We start from the raw sequence: 23,783 nt of genomic DNA on the forward strand, positions 1-23,783 counted from the left end.
AATCAAACTACCTTAACCACTACATGACCAGGTCTTTACTATGGACAGTGCTCAGAAATTTGTGAATCTAACCAGTTTTATATTAATGTCGTAGAACTAATCCCCTTAAAATATTTCAAAACCTGATCCACATCCACATTATAATATCACTGTAAAGCTATTCAATATTAACCTTTTAAGTTAAAGATTGAGGGGGTCTACACCTCTCTGCAGTGAATGCCTCAACTAGATACTTCCACATGATCCATTATTATCCTGTCAATAATCATAACTTTATTCTCCATTATTCAGTTAAAATTAAATTACACTTATCCCTACACCAAAAATAATCAAAAGAAAAACACAAGGCTCCCTGAGAATTAAAATGAACAAAATCTATTCACTTCTTTTGCTACCCCTACAATTCTAGGCCTACCTGCAGTAGTATTAATCATTCTATTTCCCACTGTTTCCAACCTCCAGTCATCAAATTAATAACCGATTATTTTCTATTCAACAATAATTAATCCAACCTGCACTAAAACAGATTAATAATTACCTATAACATTAAAGGACGAACCTGATCCCTTATAATAATATCCCTAATTATCTTCACTGCCTCAACGAACCTCCTTGGGCTTCTACCCCATTCTTTTACACCAAGTATCCAATTATCAATAAACCTAGGTTTAGCAATCCCCTTGTGAGCAGGCGCAGTAATTACAGGCTTCCGCTTTAAAATGAAAACCTCCTTGGCTCACTTTTTACCACAAGGCACACCTATGCCACTTATCACTATATTAGTAATCATTGAAACCATTAGCCTATTTATTCAACCAATAGCATTAGCTGTGCGATTAATAGCCAACATTACAGCTGGTCATCTAGTAACACATTTAATTGCAGGAGCCACACTAGTACTATTAACTAGTAGTTTTCTCACAGCTTCGGTTGCTTTCATTATTCTAATCCTACTGACTATTCTCGAATTCGCCGTAGACCTTATTTAGGCTCATGTCTTCACACTACTAGTAAGCCTTTATCTATATGACAACACATAATAACCTACCAAACACATGCTTGCCATATGGTCAAACCCAGCCCCTGACCACTAACAGAAGCTCTCTCAGCTCTACTAACAACATTTGGCCTGGCCATGTGATTTCATTTTATATTCTACTACTCTTTTAACCCTAGGCTTATTAATCAACACACTAACTGTATACCAATGATGATGTAATATTATCCGAGAAAGTAAATTTCAAGGCCACCATATAACAGTTGTCCAAAAAGGCCTCTAATATGGAATAATTCTATTTATTATCTCAGAAGTTTCTTCTTTGCTGGTTTCTTCTGGGCATTCTATCACTCTGGTCTAGCCCAACGCCAGAATTAGGAGGACAGCGACCCCCAACAGACATTTTTCCCCTCAACCCCTTAGAAGTACCCCTCTTGAATACATCTGTATTACTTGCATCAGGAGTTTCAGTTACTTGGGCTCATCACAGCCTGATAGAAGGTAATCGAAAGCAAATAATTCTAGCACTATCCATCAAAATTACCTTAGTATTCACTTCACCCTCCTACAAATCTCAGAATACTTTGAGGCCACTTTTACTATCTCTGATGGGATCTACGGCTCAACAATCTTTTTAGCCACAGGCTTTCATGGATTTCATGTTATTACTGGATCAACATTTCTCACTATCTGCTTCCTCCGCCAATTAAAATACCACTTTACAAGATGGCCAAGGAAGAGCTCTGGTCTGCAGCTCCCAGCATGATCGATACAGAAGACGGTGATTTCTGCATTTCCAACTGAGGTACCTGGTTCATCTCATTGGGACTGGTTGGACAGTGGGTGCAGCCCATGGAGGGCGAGCTGAAGCAGGGCAGGACATCACCTCATCCGGGAAGCACAAGGGGTTGGGGGATTCCCTTTCCTAGCCAAGAGAAGCCATGACAGACTGTACCTGGAAAATCGGGACACTCTCGCCCAAATACTGTGCTTTTCCAACGGTCTTAGCAAACGGCACACCAGGAGATTATATCCCATGCCTGGCTTGGCAGGTCCTATGCCCATGGAGCCTTGCTCACTGCTAGTGCAGCAGTCTGAGATTGATCCTCGAGGCAGCAGCCTGGCAGGGGGAGGGGCATCTGCCATTGCTGAGGCTTGAGTAGGTAAACAAAGCAGCCAGGGAAGCTCGAATTGGGTGGAGCCCACCACAGCTCTGCAAGGCCTGCTGCCTTTGTAGACCCCACATCTGGGGACAGGGCATAGCTGAAAAAGAGGCAGCAGAAACTTCTGCAGACTTAAACGTCCCTGTCTGACAGCTCTGAAAAGAGCAATGGTTCTCCCAGCGTGGTGTTTGATCTTTGAGAATGGACAGACTGCCTCCTAAAGTGGGTCCCTGATGCTTGTATAGCCTAACTGGGAGACACTTCCTGGTAGGGGCCAACTGACACCTCATACAGGTGGGTGCCTCTCTGGGATGAAGCTTTCAGAGGAAGGATCAGCCAGCAATATTGGCTGTTCTGCAATATTTGCTGTTCTGCAGCCTCCACTGCTGTTACCCAGGCAAACAGGATCTGGAGTGGACCTCCAGCAAACTCCAACATACCTGCAGCTGAGGGACCTGACTGTTAGAAGGAAAACTAACAGAAAGGAATAGCATCAACATCAACAAAAAGGACATCCACACCAAAACCCCATCTGTAGGTTACCAGCACCAACGACCAAAAGTAGATAAAACCACAAAGATGGGGAAAAACCAGAGCAGAAAAGCTGAAAATTCTAAAAACCAGAGGGCCTTTTGTCCTCCAAAGGATCACAGCTCCTTGCCAGCAACAGAACAAAGCTGGACAGGGAATGACTTTGACGAGCTGACAAAAGTAGGCTTCAGAAGGTCGGTAATAACAAACTTCTCCAAGCTAAAGGAGGATGTTCAAACCCATCGCAAGGAAGCTAAAAACCTTGAAAAATGATTAGACGAATGGCCAACTAGAATAAACAGTGTAGAGAAGACCTTAAATGACCTGATGGAGCTGAAAACCATGGCACGAGAACTACGTGACACATGCACAAACTTCAACAGCCAACTTGATCAAGTGGAAGAAAGGGTATCTGTGATTGAAGATCAAATTAATGAAATAAAGTGAGAGGAGAAGTTTAGAGAAAAAAGAGTATAAAGAAATGAACAAAGCCTACAAGAAATATGGAACTATGTGAAAAGACCAAATGTACATTTGACTGGTGTACCTGAAAGTAATGGGGAGAATGGAACCAAGTTGGAAAACGCTCTGCAGGATATTATCCAGGAGAACTTCCCCAACCTAGCAAGTCAGGCCAATATTCAAATTCAGGAAATACAAAGAACGCCACAAAGATACTCCTCGAGAAGAGCAGTGCCAAGACATATAATTGTCAGATTCACCAAGGTTGAAATGAAGGAAAAAATGTTAAGCGCAGCCAGTGAGAAAGGTCGGGTTACCCACAAAGGGAAGCCCGTCAGACTAACAGCGGATCTCTCAGCAGAAACTCTACAAGCCAGAAGAGAGGGAGGGCCAATATTCAACATTCTTAAAGAATTTTCAACCATCAAATAGAATTTTCAGTAATCAGAATCTCATATCCAGCCAAGCTAAGCTTCATAAGTGAAGGAGAAACAAAATCCTTTACAGACAAGCAAATGCTGAGATATTTTGTCACTACCAGGCCTGCCTTACAAGAGCTCCTGAAGGAAACATTAAACATGGAAAGGACCAACCAGTACCAGCCACTGCAAAAACATGCCGAATTGTAAAGACCATCGATGCTAGGAAGAAACTGCATCAATTAATGGGCAAAATAAACAGCTAACATCATAAAGACAGGATCAATTCACACATAACAATATTAACCTTAAATGTAAATGGACTGACTGCCCAAATTGAAAGACACAGACAGGCAAATTGGATAAAGAGTCAAGACCCACCAGTGTGCTGTATTCAGGAGACATATCTCATGTGCAGAGACACACACAGGCTCAAAATAAAGGGATGGAGGAAGATCTGCCAAGCAGATGGAAAGCAAAAAAAGCAAAGGTTGCAATCCTAGTCTCTGATAAAACAGACTTTAAACCAACAAAGATAAAAAAAGACAAAGAAGGCCATTACATAATGGTAAAAGGATCAATTGAGCAAGAAGAGCTAACTATCCTAAATATATATGTACCCAATACAGCAGCACCCAGATTCATAAAGCAAGTCCTTAAAGACCTACAAAGAGACTTAGACTCCCACACAATAATAATGGGAGACTTTAACACCTCTCTGTCAATATTAGACAGATCAATGAGACAGAAGGTTAACAAGGATATCCAGGACTTGAACTCAGCTCTGCACCAAGTGAACCTAATAGACATCTACAGAACCCTCCACCCCAAATCAACAGAATATACATTCTTCTCAGCACCACATTGCACTTATTCCAAAATCGACCACATAGTTGGAAGTAAAGCACTTCTCACCAAATGTAAAAGAACATAAATCACAACAAACTGTCCCTCAGACCACAGTGCAATCAAATTAGAACTCAGGACTAAGAAACTCACTCAGAACTGCACAACTTCATGGAAATTGAACAACCTGCTCCTGAATGACTACTGGGTAAATAAGAAATGAAGGCAGATATAAAGATGTTCTTTGAAATCAATGAGAGCAAAGACACAACACACCAGAATCTCTGGGACACATTTAAAGCAGTGTGTAGAGGGAAATTTATAGCACTAAATGCCCACAAGAGAAAGCAGGAAAGATCTAAAATTGACATCCTAACATCACAATTAAAAGAACTAGAGAAGCAAGAGCAAACACATTCAAAAGCTAGCAGAAGGCAAGAAATAACTAAGATCAGAGCAGAACTGAAGGAGATAGAGGCACAAAAACTCTTCAAAAAATCAGTGAATCAAGGAGCTGGTTTTTGGAAAAGATCAACAAAATAATACACTGCTAGCAAGACTAATAAAGAAGAGAGAAGAATCAAATAGACTAAATAAAAAATGGTAACGGGGATATCACCACTGATTCCACAGAAATACAAACTACCATCAGAGAATACTATAAACACCTCTATGCAAATAAACTAGAAAATCTAGAATAAATGGATAAATTCCTGGACACATACACCCTCCCAAGACTAAACCAGGAAGAAGTCAAATCCCTGAATAGACCAGTAACAACTTCTGAAATTGATGCAGTAATTAATAGCCTACCACCCAAAAAAAGTCCAGGACCAGATGGATTCACAGCCAAATTCTACCAGAGGTACAAAGAGGAGCTGGTACCATTCCCTCTGAAACTATTCCAATCAATGGAAAAAGAGAGAATCCTCCCTAACTCACTTTATGAGGCCAGCATCATCCTGATACCAAAGCCTGGCAGAGACACAACAAAAAGAGAGAATTTTAGACCAATATCCCTGATGAGCATCAATGCAAAACTCCTCAATAAAATACTGGACAAAACGAATCCAGCAGCATATCCAAAAGCTTATCAACCACGATCAAATCGGCTTCATCCCTAGGATACAAGGCTGGTTGATCATTCGCAGATCAATGAATGTAATCCATCACATAAACAGAACCAATGACAAAAACAACATGTGATTGTCTCAATAGATGCACAAAAGGCCTTTGACAAAATTCTACAGCCCTTAATGCTAAAAACTCTCAATAAACTAGGTACTGATGCAACATATCTCAAAATAATGAGAGCTGTTTATGACAAACTCACAACCAATATCATACTGAATGGGCAAAAACTGGAAGCATTCCCTTTGAAAACTGGCACAAGACAGGGATGCCCTCTCTCACCACTCCTTTTCAACGTAGTGTTGGAAGTTCTGTCCAGGGCAATCAGGCAAGAGAAAGAAATAAAGGGTATTCATTTAGGAAAAGAGGAAGTCAAATTGTCCCTGTTTGCAGATGACATGACTGTGTATTTGGAAAACTCCATCACCTCAGTCCAAAATCTCCTTAAGCTGATGAGCAACTTCAGCAAAGTCTCAAGATACAAAATCAATGTGCAAAAGTCACAAGCATTCCTATACACCAATAACAGACAAACAGAGAGCCAAATCATGAGTGAACTTCCATTAACAATTGCTACAAAGAGAATAAAATACCTACGAATCCAACTTACAAGGGATGTGAGGGACCTCTTCAAGGAGAACTACAAACCACTGCTCAATGAAATAAAAGAGGACACAAACAAATGGAAGAACATTCGATGCTCATGGATAGGAATAATCAATATCGTGAAAATAGCCATACTGCCCAATGTAATTTATAGATTCAGTGCCATCCCTATCAAACTACCAATGACTTTCTTCACAGAATTTGAAAAAAACTACTTTAAAGTTCATATGGAACCAAAAAAGAGCCCGCATTGCCAAGACAGTCCTAAGCCAAAAGAACAGAGCTGGAGGCAAACTATACTACAAGGTTACAGTAACCAAAACAGCGTGGTACTGCTACCCAAACAGAGAGATAGACCAATGGAACGGAACAGAGGCCTCAGGAATAACACCACACATCTACAACCATCTGATCTTTGACAAACCTCACAAAAACAGGCAATGGGGAAAGGATTCCCTATTTTTAATAAACGGTGCTGGGAAAACTGGCTAGCCATATGTAGAAAGCTGAAACTGGATCTGTTCCTTACTCCTTATACAAAAATTAATTCAAGATGGATTAAAGACTTAAATGTTAGACCTAAAACCATAAAAACCCCAGAAGAAAACCTAGGCAATACCATTCAGGACATAGGTATACGCAAGGATTTCATGACTAAAACACCAAAAACAATGGCAACAAAAGCCAAAATAGACAGATGGGATCTAATTAAAGAGCGTCTGCACAGCAAAAGAAACTACCATCAGAGTGAATAGGCAACCTACAGAATGGGAGAAAATGTTTGCAATCTACCCATCAGACAAAGGGCTAATATCCAAAATCTACAAAGAACTTAAACAAATTTACAAGAAAAAAACCCCATCAAAAAGTGAGCAAAGGATATGAACAGATACTTCTCAGAAGAAGACATTTATGCAGCCAACAGACACATGAAAAAAATGCTCATCATCACTGGTTATCAGAGAAATGGAAATCAAAACCACAGTGAGATACCATCTCACACCAGTTAGAATGGCGATCATTAAAAAGGCAGGAAACAACAGATGCTGGAGAGGATATGGAGAAATAGGAACACGTTACACTGTTGGTGGGAGTGTAAACTAGTTCAACCATTGTGGAAGACAGTGTGGTGATTCCTCAAGGATCTAGAACTAGAAATACCATCTGACCCAGCGATCCCATTATTGTGTATATACCCGAAGGATTATAAATCATGCTGCTATAAAGACATATGCACATGTATGTTTATTGCAGCACTATTCACAATAGCAGAAACTTGGAACCAACCCAAATATCCATCAGTGATAGACTGGATAAGAAAATGTGGCACAAAAATACCATGGAATACTATGCAGCCATAAAAAGGGTGAGTTCATGTCCTTTGCAGGGACATGGATGAAGCTGGAAACCATCATTCTCAGCAAACTATCATAAGGACAGAAAACCAAACACTTCATGTTCTCACTCATAGGTGGGAATTGAACAATGAGAATACTTGGACACACGGCAGGGAATATCACACAAAGGGGCCTGTCGTGGAATGGGGCCAGGGGGAGGTATAGCATTAGGAGAAATACATAATGTAAATGAGTTAATGGGTGCAGCAAATCAACATGGCACATGTATATCTATGTAACAAACCTGCACATTGTGCACATGTACCCTAGAACTTACAGTATAATAAAATATATATATATATCACTTTACATCCAACCACCACTTTGGCTTTGAAGCCACTGCCTGATGTTGGCACTTCGTAGATGTAGTGTGACTATTCTTATACGTCTCTATCTACTGATGAGGATCCTACTCTTTTAGTATAAACAGCACCACTGACTTCCAATCAACTAGTTTCCATAATATCTGAAACAGATTAATTAACCTGACACTAGCCTTAGTAACCAACACCTTACTGACCCTACTAGTAATAATAATTACATTTTGACTTCTACAACTTAATATTTATATAGATAAATCCAGCCCCTATGAAGGCAGATTTGACCCAATAACCTCCAGCCACCTCCCCTTTTCCATAAAATTCTTCCTGGTAGCCATCATATTTCTCCTCTTCGACTTAGAAATCGCTCTACTACTACCCCTGCCATGAGCTGTTCAAACAAATTACCTAATACTAATTATCACCACAGGCATTATACTAGTTATCATTTTAATCCGAGGCTTAATTACAAATGAACTAAAAAAGGGTTAGATTGAATTGGTAAATAGTTTAAGTCAAAACAAATGATTTTGACTCATTAGATTATGATAAACCATATTTGCCAAATGCCCTCTATTTACATCAATATTAGCATATACCATATCACTACTGGGAATATTAATTGATCAATCCCACCTAATATCATCCCTATATGCCTAGAAGGCATAATACTGTCAATATTTATCATAATTACCCTTATAACTTTAAATATGCATTTTACTCTAGCATCTATAATACCCATTATCCTCCTAGTATTTGCTGCCTGTGAAACCACAGTGGGCCTCGCCTTATTAGTGTCAGTGTCCAACACATAATGGCCTAGATTATGCACAAAATCTGAATTTACCTTAATGCTAAAAATTATTCCAACAATTATACTGTTACCACTAATATGATTCTCTAAAAATTATATAATCTGAATTAACATGACCATCCACAGCCTACTCATCAGCCTCATCACCCTATTGTTTGTAACCAATTCAATCATTACTCATCCAACTTCTCACTAGTTTTCTCTTCTGATCTGCTGATGTCACCCTTCCTAATTCTAACAGCTGTTAGAATCCTAGCAAACCAATATTATCTGTTCAGTGAATTAACCCCACGAATAAAGCTCTATATTTCTATATTGATATCCCTGCAGATTTTTTTAAATTATAGCATTCACAGCCACAGAACTAATTATATTTTATATTTTATTCGAAGCCACACTAATTGCTAGCCTAATTATTATTACCCGCTGAGGGAACCAACCAGAACGCCTCAATGCAAGCTCATATTTCCTATTTTACACACTAGTAGGGTCCCTTCCTCTACTTGTTACACTTGTCTACCACTTTAAATACTTCAGGTTCACTAAATATACTAGTAATGATATTTACTAGTACTGATACTGACCAAGAACTATTAGCCTCCTGATCCAATAATCTTATATGACTAGCATGTATTATGGCCTTTATAGTCAAAGTAACTCTATACGGACTTCACCTGTGACTTCCTAAAGCCCATGTAGAAGCCCCTATTGCCGGCTCAATAGTACTTGCAGCAGTACTCCTAAAACTAGGCAGTTGCGGTATAACATGGCTTACCCTTATCCTCAGCCCCCTAACAGAATATATAGCCTACCCCTTCCTCATACTGTCCCTATGAGGGATAGTTATGACAAGCTCCATTTGTCTACAACAAACCAATCTAAAATCACTTATTGCCTACTCCTCCATAAGCCATATACCGCTTGTCATCATAGCTCTCCTCATCCAAACCCCTTGAAGTTTTACAGGTGCAGTCACCCTTATGATTACCCATGGAGTCACTTCATCCCTGTTATTCTGCCTAGCAAATTCCAACTACGAGCCAGTCCACAGTGGAATCATATTACTTACCCGAGGCCTTCAAATACTACTTCCACTGATAGCCTCATGATGACTTCTGGCAAATCTCACTAACCTTGCCTTACCACTACCATTAAATCTAGCAGGGGAAGTCTGTGATCATGGCTTCATTCTCCTGATCAAATATCACTATTATGCTTACAGGACTTAATATGCTAATTACAGCGCTCTACTCACTATGTATACCAATCACGACACAACAAGGGACACTTACATATTACATTAACAGTATTAAACCTTCCTTTATATGAGAAAATACATTAATATTTATACATGTTACACCTATTCTTCTATTACCCTAAATCCTAAAATCATTATGGGCTTTACATGCTGTAGCTATAGTTTAACCAAACCATTAAATTGTGGATCTAATAATAGAAGCCTGCAACTTCTTATCTACTGAGAAAGTATGCAAGAACTGCTAACTCATGCCCCCATGCCTAACAACATGGCTTTCTTAACTTTTAAAGGATTGGAGTCATCCATTGGTCTTAGGAACCAAAAACATTGGTGCAATTCCAAATAAAAGTAACAAATATGTATTTTTCCACTACTATAATTGCCCTAATCCCCTTAAACACATCAATTATTATTACCTTAGTCAACCCCTGCAAAAAAGATTCATACCCAAATTACGTAAAAATAGCCATCACATGCGCCTTCACTATTAGCCTCATCCCAACAACGTTTATATATACAGATGAAGAAGTCATTAAGTCATTATCTCAGACTGACATTGAATGACAATCCAAACAAAGTCTCACTAAGCTTTAGACTACTTCTCCATATTTATCCCAGTAGCACTATTTGTTACCTGATCTATTGTAGAATTCTCAATATGATATATAAACTCAGACCCTAACATTAATCAGTTTTTTAGATATTTTCCTCATTACAACATTCTGGTTACCACCAATAACTTCTTTCAACTCTTTTATTGGATGAGAAGGTGTAGGAATCATGTCTTTCTTATTAACTGGCTGATTATATGGCCGAGCAGATGCTAATACAGCAGCTCTCCAAGCAGTCCTGCACAATCGCATGGGTGATACTGGCTTTATTTAGCTATAGTATGATTCCTCTTTTCCTCCCACACATGAGAGATTCAACAAGCATTAATTCTAAACCCTACCTCTAATCTACCCTTCCATTAATTCGCCTTCTTTTAGCAGAAGCAGGAAAGTCAGCTAAATTCGGCCTCCATCCCTGACTTCCATCCACCATAGAAGGCCCAGCCCCAGTCTCAGCCCTGCTTCACTCCAGCACTATAGTTGTAGCAGGAATTTTCCTACTCATCCGCTTCTACCCTTTCATAGAAAATAACCTCTGAACCCAAACCTTTACATTATCTCTAGGGGCTATTACCACCTTATTTACAACAATCTGTGCTCTAACACAAAGTGATATTTAAAAAATCATAGCATTCTCCACCTCAAGTCAGCTGGGCCTTATGATAGTCACAACTGGCATTAATCAGCCACACCTAGCATTCCTTCACATCTGCACCCATGCCTTTTTTAAAGCTATATTATTTATATGCTCAGGCTCCATCATCCACAATCTCAATGATGAAAAGATATTAAAAAAATAGGACTATTCAAGACTTTACTCTTCACTTCTTCTTCAGTTATTATTGATAGCCTTGCACTTACAGGTATGCCTTTCCTCACAGGTTTTCAAAGACCTTATTATCGAAACTGCAAATACTGTCATATACCAACCAACACCTGAGCCCCTTCTATTACTCTTATTGCCACCTCCTTAACAGCTGACTATAGTACCCGTGTTATTTTTTTTGCTCCGAGGACTGGCCACGCGGGGGTGGGAAGGGCCTGGGCCACCCGCTACGCTTGGGGGCCCTGCTGCAAAGCCCCTTTTTCTGGGGGCAGGGGGAGATGCTTCATGCCGCCCTGCCCAGCAGGGTTTCCAGGTCTGAGGTGCCCGCCCTGGCCCTAAGAGAATGAACCAGCCACAGAGGATGGCGTCTGTGGACACGGACAAGAAGCTCAGTAACCTCCTGGACTTCAGCATGATGTTCCCGCTGCCCGTCCCCAACGGGAAGGGCCGGCCCGCCTCCCTGGCCGGGTCGCAATTCAGAGGTTCAGGTCTTGAGGACCGGCCCAGCTCAGGCTCCTGGGGCAGCGGCGACCAGAACAGCTCCTCCTTTGACCCCAGCTGGACCTTCAGCGAAGGCACTCACCTTGCTGAGTCGCATAGCAGCCTCTCTTCATCCACATTCCTGAGACTGTGACTCTCTTGCCGGACGGCTAAGCCTCCTTTGAGAGAGACGCAGGCGTGGGCGGCCTGACACAGGCTGGCTTCCTGCCGGGCGAGCTGGCCCTCAGCAGCCCCGGACCCCTGTTCCCTTTGGGCATGAAGGCGACCTCCCAGTACTACCCCTCCTACGCCGGCAGCTCCGGCGGAGAGAGGTGGACGGCGGCCTGGACACGCAGTCCACAAAGGTCCAGAAGGTCCCGCCTGTCTTCCATCCTCAGCGTACCTGCCCAGCTCAGGTGAGGACTACGGTAGGGATGTCGCCGCCTACCTGTCCGCCAAGACCCCCAGCAGGGCCTATCCCACCCCTTCTACATGGCAGATGGCAGCATACACCCCTCAGCCCCTCCGCCGAGGTCTGGAGTTGCCCAGGCCAGGCAGGCTTTGACCCCATGCTGGGCGGGGGCTCATCCCCCCCGCCTCTCCCGCCCAGCAGCTGCCCTGTGGGCAGTGGCAGAGGCAGCAGCACATTTGGTGGCCTGCACCAGCACGAGCGCATGGGCTACCAGCTGCACACAGCAGAGGTGAAGGGCGGGCTCCCAGCTGCATCCACCTTCTCCTTGGCCCCCCGGAGCTGGAGCGTCTCCAGCCACAGGCCTCCTGTCAGCGGGGCCAACATACTCCTGGGCTCACGAGGGACCACAGCTGGCAGCTCCGGGGCTACCCTCAGGCAGGCATGTCCTCAGTCTACTCCCCGGATCACTCAAGCAATAACTTCTTGTCCAGCTCCTCCACTGCTGTGGGCTACCCCCAGGGTCTGGGAGGGGCGTCGCACTGGCCCGGAGCAGGAGTCCCCGGTGCCTTATCACCCAGCTACGACGGGGGTTTCCATGGCGTGCAGAGTAAGACAGAAGACCACCTGAACAAGGCTATCCACGTGCTCTGCAGCCACACCGTGGGCACGGCCGGCAACGGGCCCACGCTGCTGCCCGGCCACAGGGCGCTGGCCTTAGGCTTCGCCGGCCCTATGCTGCTAGGGGGGGCAGCACACAGGCCTGGTCGGAGGCTGACACCCTGAGGACGGCCCTGTGGGCAGCGCCAGCCTCATGCACATCCACGTGGCCCTCTCCAGCTAGCCAGGCGCCCTCCCCGACCTCTCTTGGCCTCCCGACTCCTACAGTGGGCTAGGGCAAGCAGGCCACTGGCAAAATCAAGCCAGAGGAGGAGGATGAGGAGAACACATAGGCGGCTGACCACTCGAGAAGAAGGAGCTGAAGGACCCCCAGGTCCAGACCAGCCCAGACGAGGACGAGGACAAAGATGACCTTCTCCCCAGAGAGCAGAAGGCCGAGCAGGAGAAGGAGCGCCAGGTGGCCAATAACGCCAGGGAGCAACTGCAGGTCCCTTAAGAGGCCTCTTAAGGAGCTGGGGGCACATGTGGCAACTGCACTCAACAGCGAGAAGCCCCAGACCAAACTGCTTATCCTGCACCAGGCCCTCTGGGTCATGCTGAACTTGGAGCAGCAAGTGTGAGAGCAGAACGTGAATCCCAAAACAGCCTGTTTGAAACGGTGAGGTGTCGGGCGTGTTTGGAGACCCCCAGATGGTGCTTTCAGCTGCGCACCTGGGCCTGAGCGAAGCCCACAACCCCGCCGGGCACATGTGAAAGGTACGCCTCTGTGGGACAAGCCACTGGCCCTCAGCCTTGTGGGCTGGGCCCAAAACGCCCACTGGAGGCCCTGGGCTTCATCCACATCCGCACCTCACACAACTGTTCTCAGCATTGAGCCAACACTGACCTGATTAGGCTTGGAGTGATGGGGGCAAGGAAGGTGACTCTGGGTCCAGGAGCTCCCTGGGACCCCGGCTCACCTCTCACTGACCTCGCTCCCCTTGCCCCCAAATCTCAGTCACCATGTCACCCTGTGACCTGCCCCATGGATCCTGAAACTGCGTCTTAACCCTGTTGTCTGGGCTGACAGGAGCTTTTTTTTTTTTTTTTCAGTAAATAAAATCTGAAAGCAAGAAACAGAACATACACTTTGTCAGAAAAGAAAAAAAATGCCTTAACTATAAAACGTGGAAACATCATAACATATCACTTGAGGGAGATGCTGTGAAAACTTGGCTTAGTCTTCAAAAGCCAGCAGCAAATTGTGCCTAGGCATAATTTAAGGAAAATGAAAAGAACATTAGTTAACAAGAAAAAAAAAAAAAAAAAAAAAAAAAAGCTAGACTGACCTGGGCCAGGCTGGACCAGACTGGCCTAGAGGACTTCAGAGGGCTACTCCCCCGGTAGGCCAGTCTCAGCTGATCTTGACTGTCCTGCCTCCAGACAGGGCCCATCTGTCTTCCCCTTGATCCCCTGCTGCAAAGACATTGCCTCCGATGCCATGACCCTGGGTTGCCTCCATGACACTGGGCTGCCTGGCCACAGGCCAGTTCCTGAAGCCAGTGACTGTGACCTGGGACACAGGCTACCTCAACAGGAGTGCTGTGACCTTCCCAGCCACCACCCTCACACCCTCTGGCCACTACGCCACCACCAGCCATCTGACCACCTCAGGTGCATGGGCCAAGCAAATGTTCACCTGTAGCGTGGTACACACTCTGTGGTCTGCAGACCAGGTCTGTACCTTCAGCGTCTACTCTAGGGACTTCGCCCTGCCCACCATGAAGATCTTACAGTCCTCCTGTGATGGCAGTGGACACTTCCCCCTGACCATCCAGTTCCTGTGCCTCATTTCTGGGTACACCCCAGGTGCCATCACCTGGCTGGAGGACGGGCAGGTCGTGGATATGAACTGCTCTATTGCCTCTCCCATGCTGGAGGGCGAGCTGGCCTCCACACAAAGCAAGCTCACCCTCACCCAGAAGCGTTGGCTGCCCAACCACACCTACACCTGCCAGGTCACCTATCAAGGTAACGCCTTTGAGGACACTGCCACGAAGCATGCAGATTCCAACCCGCAAGGGGTGAGCGCCTACCTGAGCTGGCCCAGCCCCTTCTACCTGTTCATCCGCAAGTTGCCCACAATCACCTGTCTGGTGGTGGACCTGGCACCTAGCAAGGGGACCGTGAAGCTGACCTGGTCCCGGGCCAGTGGGAAGTCTGTGGCCCAGGTCTTCCTAAGGCAAGAGAAGCAGTGCAGTGGCACGATCATCATCACGTCCACTCTGCTGGTGGGCACCAGAGACTGGATCGAGGGGGAGACCTACCAGTGCAGGGTGACCCACCTCCACCTGCCCAGGGCCCTTGTGCAGTCCATGACCAAGATCAGCGACCCTTGTGCTCCCCCAGAGGTCTACGGGTTTGCAATGCTAGAAGAGCCGAGGAACCCAGACAAGCGCACCCTCACCTGCCTGATCCAGAACTTCTAGCCCAAGGACATCTTGGTGCAGTTGCTGCACAACAAGGTGCAGCTCCCGGATGCCTGGCACAGCATGACGCAGCCCTGCAAAACCAAGGGCTCTGGCTTCTTAGTCTTCAGCTGCCTGGAGGTGACCAGGGCCGAATGGGAACAGAAAAATGAGTTCATCTGCCCTGTGGTCCATGAGATGGCGACTGGCTCACAGACCATCAAGAAGCTGGTGTCTGTAAATCCCATTAAATGTCCTCCTGCCTTCCTCCCCACTAGGGCTTTGTCCAGCTGTGTGGTAGGAAGGGCTGGCCCGACCTTCTGTCCACTGTTGCAACGACCCCAGGAGGCCACCCTCAATAAACAGTGCCTGCTCAGAAACAAACAAACAAACAAACAAACACAAAAACCCTAGAAGAAAACCTAGGCAATACCATTCAGGACATAGGCATGGACAAATACTTCATGACTAAAACACCAAAGGCAATGGCAACAAAAGCCAAAATAGACAGATGGGATCTAATTAAACTAAAGAGCTTCTACATAGTAAAAGAAACTATGATCAGAGTGAACAGGCTACCTACAGAATGGGAGAAAATTTTTACAATCTAGCCATCTGACAAAGGGCTAATACCCAGAATCTACAAAGAACTTAAACAAATTTACAAGAAAAAAACAACCCCATCAAAAAATGGGTGAAGGATATGAACAGACACTTCTCAAAAGAAGACATTTATGTGGCCAACAAACATATGAAAAAAAGCTCATCATCACTGGTCATCAGAGAAATGCAAATCAAAACCACAATGAGTTACCATCTCATGCCAGTTAGAATGGTGATCATTAAACAGTCAGGAAACAACAGATGCTCGAGAGGATGTGGAAAAATAGGAATGCTTTTACATTGTTGATGGGAGTGTAAATTAGTTCAATCATTGTGGAAGATAGTGTGGCAATTCCTCAAGGATCAAGAGTTAGAAATACCATTTGACCCAGCAATTCCATTACTGGGTATATACCCAAAGGATTATAAATCATTCTACTATAAAGACACATGCATATGTATGTTTATTGTGGCACTACTCACAATAGCAAAGACTTGGAACCAACCCAAATGCCCATCAGTGATAGACTGGATAAAGAAAATTGTGGCACATATACACAATGGAATACTGTGCAGCCATTAAAAAAAGGATGAGTTCATGTCCTTTGCAGGGACATGGATGACGCTGGAAACCATCATTCTCAGTAAACTAACACAGGAACAGAAAACCATACACCTCTTGTTCTCATAAGTGGGAGTTGAACAGTGAGAACACATGGACACAGGGAGGGGAATATCACACACCAGGGCCTGTCCAGGGGTGGGGGTCTAGGGGAGGGATAGCATTAAGAGAAATACCTAATGTAGTTGATGGGTTGATGGGTGCAGCAAACCACCATGGCATGTGTATACTATGTTAACAAACCTGCACATTCTGCACATGTATCCCAGAACTTAAAGTATAATAATTTTTTTTAAAAAAAACACACTGATCATGTATTGTAGGCTTACATTGGGCTCAGTGTATTTTATGGATAATCTCATTTAATCCTCATAACAACCCTTGGAGAACATGTATAATTATTATCTCTATTTTAAGCATGGAGAACTGAATAGCTTACCCAAGGTGGCATGACTAGTAGATCATTGGACTGGGATTCAAACTCAAAAAGTCTGATCCCAGAGTTCATGCTTGTAAGCCTTCCTAACCATGATAATGCTTTAATCTGGCATTAATTGTTCTCTAATTTGTGTAGGTTTGAGATTTTTCATAATATTAAAAATACTTCTGGAGGAATGTCCTCATAATCATTAGAACTGCCTTCATCTAATTATTTTTAGGGTATGAGTGAAACTAAAAAGTAAGACTCATCTAAAAATAATCATCTGTTTTGGCCATATCTCCAGTGATACATGAATTTAATTCTTTTTATTGTTTTCAGAATGAAAAATTAAAGAGGTTAAAATTAGCTGGCAATCAAGAAATATTTGTATATGAAGATCCAGAGATTTGGGTATACTTAATGAATACAAGCTAATACATATTAAGACTCTACTGTGCTCCAAATACTATACAGGGAGCCAGGGATATGAAGATAGGATTAGCATCAGAAAAGAAGGACTGTCCTTTAGTTGGAAGGCTGAACTAAAAAGAAAAGTTTGATGTGATAGGCAAATTCAACTGACAGGTCCACTACGCATAGCCCCTTCCCTTTAAGAGCTTATAATTAGGAAAAATCAAGTGTATAATCAAATCATTGCAATGTAGTGTGTAAGTACAATAATTAAGGTAATGGGAAAACATAACAGTACAAGTAATTCCGCTGAAGGTTTATGTAAGATAACTAAGATGACATTTCAACGATTGGTTGAGTTGGCCTCTCCCTCATGAATGGGATTAAGGCCCTTATAAGAGGCTTCATGCAGCATCTGGCCCCTCTTGCCCTCTACTTTCGTCCATGTGAGGACACGGCGTTCCTCTCCTCTGAAAGATGCGGCAACAAGGCTCCCCTTGGAAGCAGAGAGCAGCCCTCACCACACACCTGAACCTGCCAGCACCTTTATCATGGACTCCCAACCTGCAGAAATGTGAGAAATAAATTTGTTTATAAATTATCCATTGTCAGGTACTCTGTTATAGCAGTGTACATCGACTACCACAAACCCAGTATACCACGTTAATGAGTTCAGACGTTCTTTAGTAGACAGTGTGTAAGGTGGGAAATTAGAGGCTTTATCCAGTGGAATAACATGGTGAGATTCACATTTTAGAAAGATAGCTCTACTTTTATTATAGAACAGCAGTTCTGAAAGTGTGGGGACCTCTGGGACTCCCTTTTAGGATGTCTGTGAAGTAAAAAGTATTTTCATAATAATGGATGTTATTTGCTCTTTTCACTCATTTTTTCATAAGTATAGTCTTCCAGAGGCAACAAGATATGTTTTCTATTTAACCAAACATTAAAGAAACTTGCAAAAATATAAAACAATGTGACTGTTATCAAAGTTTATTTTGGAAATAGTTATTTTTCATAAAATACATTATTTATGTTAACAGGTAATGGTTTTTAAATAAATAAACACTTTTATATTTTATTAGCTTTAATATTTAATATGGTAAATACTGGTAGATATAACTCACAGAAACAAAAGTTTTTTGGCAACCTCAGTAATTTTTAAGAGTGTACAGGGAAGCCTGAGATCAAAAGCTTTGAGAACTACCGACGTAGAGGGGACATTGTATTAAGGAGAGGCTAATAGTAGAGAAACAGCTAATTAGACAGATTTTACAAGGATCTAGGTCATTGGTTTTCAAACCTTTTAAGTATATATACTCACTAAAAGAATTTTGAAAAACCACATCCTCATACATTTTTAAATTGATAGCTAATTTTTTTTTAAGTTTAAGTAGTTATAATGTATTTTAAATATTGACATTTAAATAGCAGCTATGTCAATCTTTTAAATGTGTCCAACTGAATCTAAATGGTGCTCGCAGTGAGCCGAGACCTCACCACTGCACTCCAGCCTGGGTGATAGAGCAAGACTCCATCTCAAAATAAATTGTGCAGCAATTTGATACCCACTTATCACCCACTTAAAAATATATATGAACAGACTTTTTTTTTTTTACAAACTTTGTATCATTCCTTTTTCTCTTTAAAACTGTATTTCCATTTTCCTTCTCATTCCAAATTTTGCATAATGTGTTACATTTTGTATTTGGATAATCTTATGATCACCTATTTTCTTTGTAACCAAAATAGGTATATAAGTTGAAATTAATTAAAAATTTTCCTGTGACCAACAAACTTGTAACTATTCACATTTTTCTTCTGGGTTATCATTGAAGTTACTAGAATACAGTTCTCCAAAGCAATGTAAATAACAAATTTGGATAATTGCTTCAAAAATTTTATTGGTGAATAGAGCAATCCCTCCCCTCCAATTGGTTTGTATATCCTTGCGTGAATATTATTTATTTCTATAATGGGACAAGATTAAGCATAAATTCTGTGTTCATTTTGCACTCTACAGATGTCAACACTGAGAAAACTTGTTTGTGTAAATAAATGGACATGAAGGAGTTTTGTTATAACAGTATCATTCATTTCTATGACTCCTTCTGAGATATGTAGGAAAAAAGTACAGTAATATACCATTAAAATTATCTGTTATTTGGCAGTTTCATTCAATCAGATCCATTATTTTTCAGTTTTATTAAAAGCAGAGAATTAAAACCACTTGACTTTCAAAAATGAGTTTACTAACCAGTCATCAGGTTCATCTGTTTTCTCAATTTCTGAAAAGTGTACCAAAAAGTTTTAAAAACTAATTCCAACTATATGTTACACTTTCACGTGGAGGTATCTTGTTTAAACTAATACATTCAGAAAAGTTTGGAAAAATAGAATATTATTAATACATTATTATTAATAACATTTTATGTTTTAAATATATGATTTAAACATAGCAAACCTCTGAGCTACCTCAAAGGTTGAGTAGATTTTGTGAAGAATGTCCTTCATACAACCCATTTGGTAATGCCAGGCATCAAACAAATGACACTTAATTTCTGGCAGGAAAACTCGGACTTCATTTTTCAAGTCACTGACTATATTAATAATATGTGATTTAAAACCTGAGAAACAAATGACAGAACAAATGCATAGAGGTATGTTTATTATGAAGCCAATGAAGCATATCCAGAGCTCCTTCCTTCCAAGGTTCCTTTCCAATTTTACATAGAAAATTAGGTACTTTCATGTATAATTTTGTGTTATTTGTCATAATGAAAGCCTGAAAAAAAAAAGACTTCAAATTATATAAGCTTTAGGACCTGTATCTCTGCCTGTACATGTGAAAAAATCATGAGGGCAGTCAGGATAAGCTTAAGATGATACATATCTGGCATAATTAATTTCATATTATGAAAAGATAATTTCTCATTAATTTGCAATAAATACAGAGTAAAATATGACTAAGATTATAACTTATGAAGTAGGGTATGTGGTAAAAGACATGGTTATTCCTTCAGTAAATGTGTTAGGGGAAGGTATGAAGTGAATACTGATGTATGACTTTGGAGAATAATTAGAAGCAACTTAGAGGAAAATCAGAAATAACTTATTTTTCATCATGATCAAAATTTTCCTATGTATTTAATGAAAACAAAAAATATATACCGCTAAAATCAGATCAGGCAATTAGCATATAGTTTTATTTTTATATTTGCAAATAGAATAAATATTGTATACAATGCAGTGAAGTTCATTAAATTTTGTGTAAATATTTTGGAATATGAGTTGATAAAATAGGTTTTAGCTAACTTAGTGAATAATAAACACTGTCTTAGTGCTTTTATGCTGCTTAACAGAATACCTGACAATGGATAATTTATAAAGAACAGAAATTTATTTCTCACATTTCTAGAGGTTAGGAGTCCATGAAGAAGGTGCTGGCAGGTTCAGGCGTCTGGTGAGAGCTGCTCTCTGCTTTCCAAGATTGAGCCTTGCTGCTGAATCCTTCAGAGAGGAGGAACGCCACGTCCTCACATGGACAAAAGTGGAAGGGCAAGAGGGGCCAAATGCTGCATGAAGCCTCTCATAAGGGCCTTCATCTTATTCATGAGGGAGAAGCCCTCATGGCCTAATCATCTCTTAAAGGCCCCACCTGTTAATACCATCACATTGACACCCTGAATTTTGGAGGAGACACATAGCAAACACTAAATCTGAAGTCTGAAAGAACTCACATAATTTTTATTCACAGGATTTGGCCCATCATATCATTTTTTTAAAAATTCAATTTCATTTAAAAGAAACTTTGTCATCTATATTGTTTTTCTTGTTCAAAAATGCTCTTTTGTTTTAAGCTAACAATATGTTATGGCGTGTCCTAGGGGTTGATGCTAATAACTAGGGGAAAACAGTGCCTCTGCTTAAATGTTTTAAAAAATTGGTGAAACAGGATTTTGGACTCCTAGAGGATCCTTATACTCTTTTTACTACAGAAGTACCCATCGGATGATCTTCGTACATTATTCTTCACCTTGTTTGATGACCTCTGTACTAGTCATGAGATAAGGATGTGACCTAAACTATAACAATGGGTTAGGAGACTGATTTGAGATATTTCTAAGCTATACTCTAAAGGGACTTGGTGGGTCATTAGACACTGGAGTGAAAGATGAGTCAAAAATAATTAAGATTTTCAGCTTGAGCAGTTCTATTTACTGCATAAGAAACAAAGTAATCCAGTTTTGGAAAGAGGTTGGAATTCTGTTTGCCTATAGATCTTTAATGTGGAAATGTTCTAAAAGTCTGGAGCACTAAAGAAAGTTCAAAGATATGGTTATAAATTTGGGAGACTTTAGTATATAGGTGGATGATACTATCTAAGGGAAAGCTTTTAACCAAGAGAGGAATAAATCTGATGATGAGACCTTGGGAAACCTTCAATTTAGAAGAGGCAGAAAAGAATTAGTAGTGTTGGAAAAGTATAATGGAAAACAAAATCTTCCAACCCAGGAAACCTTTCCACAAAGATAGAAGAGAAGGAAAACAATTTTATGATTGAGTAAGCATGAGAGCAGGATGTGATGTGTATCACAAGTAGTCCCCTAAGAGATTGCAAAGACAGAAGGAAATCTTACCCTTTTATATAGCCAACCTGATATAACAATCCCTTTCATTGAAGTTCTTAGGATAAACATTAACTAGTCCTCAAGTAAGACTTGACAGCACTATTTGTCACATACGTAGTTTATTCTAAATTCACTTGCTAATTGGAGTGACTTTGCTAATTGATTTTATATAAAGGTAAAAAAAACACTTTTCATATCTTCATGACAGGAGATAGTTTTGCAGCTTGGAAGAAGGCTCCTGCTGAAGTGAGGCTTCTACGCTCCCACAGAAACTGGGATTAAGGGCGCTATCTTCCTTGATGTATTCCCAAGAGATGGTTACAGGTTCTTGAGAAAGACATTCATGGGTCATAAAGCTGGCAAGAGGCTTTGAAGCAAGAGATTTTTAAAAGATTTACATACATTTCAAAAAGATAAAGAATTTACAAGTTTTCTGAATGCTCTAAGAACAAAGAAGGAAGAGTCTTTCTTCTTATTTTCAACAGGGGGAATTAATTTTGTTTCTTTTTAAATTTGTATTTACCCTTACATAAGTGATAGAACAGACAGAAAAAAACAGCTGTGGAAATGTGCGGGAAATTACAATGAGTGCTATATGAAAACCAGAGGAAAAGCGTATTTTACAAGGAGTGAGGGAATAGTGCTGTCTTCAAGAACATTACATTCCCCTTTCCCCTTGTCGGATAAAATTAACATACATTTGATACTAACATAACTAGATATGTAAAATTTGTAAAGACTAAATATAAAAAGAATATAGCATTAGGGTGTTTAATTATGTAGTGTGGACTGCCAGTACTATAGGAAACCTATGGCCTGAGGGCAGTAAGACCTGGAGTAGGCAGGGAAGGATTTGTGGAAATAAGGAAACTTAAATGGTATTTTGAAGGAGGGATTAAATCTATGTAATTCACATTTTTAATCTCATCAGTCCAAAACATATCTCTGTAGCTGTGTCTATAATAAAGATAAACTTAGCAATGGAACCATAATACTCGCAGTCCACTGGGCCAAAACTTTCCCTTGGATAGTGTTAATGCTTGAGTGAACAATGGCACCATTTCTGTGACTTTTCACTTTCTGTATTCCTTCTCATAGTCACCCCCTCTTCTGATTAATAGGCTCTTTCTTTTACAGCTTTTAAGTCTTGCCTTGGAACCATTTTTTTTTTTTTTTCCTGCAGGATACTTATATGGATTCATTTAAAGCTTAACTTGCAAAGGGCAGCTTATTTTCACTTCTTAGAAGGTACCCTGTAGTTAACCTTGGTGCTGTCTATAGAGACAAAAATAAATTTCTTTGGATTTTAGTTATCTTTCCATGTCAGAGGTTCCCAAGACCACCCCCAGGTTGACGATTTGCTAGGACGACTCACAGACTCAGCATATATCCATATTCATGGTTATGATTCATTATAGGAAAATAACACAAAGCAAAATTAGGCACTCTCTGCCTGGCACATACTAAACTTACAGACTCCCAGAAGAAAAGTAGATGTTAGTATAAACCGTATTATTTGCACAAATAACCTAGGCATAGTGAGTCACTCTTATTCAGGGAATTGTGGAATCCCTCCTGAAATCTAAGCTCACAGGTGCCAGGCAAAAAGGCCCTTTTAATCATAGAAGCCTCAGGCCTGCTGTGATAACTCTTTTCTCTACACTTTTTAAAAATTTATTTATACAACGATTTGCAGGTAAAATCAAGAGTCCACATATCAAGTTAACTGTCTTTTAAGTGTTCTTCATATATTACAG

The 23,783-nt window shown here is 41.3% G+C and overlaps 1 protein-coding gene, 2 pseudogenes and 1 gene segment (V, D, J or C); all 4 read left to right on the top strand.

Moving 5' to 3' along the window:
• The window catches only part of JAK2 (Janus kinase 2), a 148,631-nt gene that overhangs the window by 113,807 nt on the left and 11,041 nt on the right, over nt 1-23,783 (top strand). The window lies entirely within an intron of this gene.
• LOC140713015 (NADH-ubiquinone oxidoreductase chain 4-like) lies at nt 1,724-10,167 on the top strand (annotated as a pseudogene).
• Nucleotides 9,771-14,645, top strand: LOC103219494 (transcription factor E2-alpha pseudogene; annotated as a pseudogene).
• On the top strand, nt 12,022-23,777 carry LOC119624360 (immunoglobulin heavy constant epsilon-like). The segment is given in 1 exon segment: nt 12,022-23,777. A coding segment is annotated over 1 exon segment (969 nt).

Source organism: Chlorocebus sabaeus, chromosome 12, assembly GCF_047675955.1.
Source record: "Chlorocebus sabaeus isolate Y175 chromosome 12, mChlSab1.0.hap1, whole genome shotgun sequence".
Classification (NCBI taxonomy): Eukaryota; Metazoa; Chordata; class Mammalia; order Primates; family Cercopithecidae; genus Chlorocebus; species Chlorocebus sabaeus.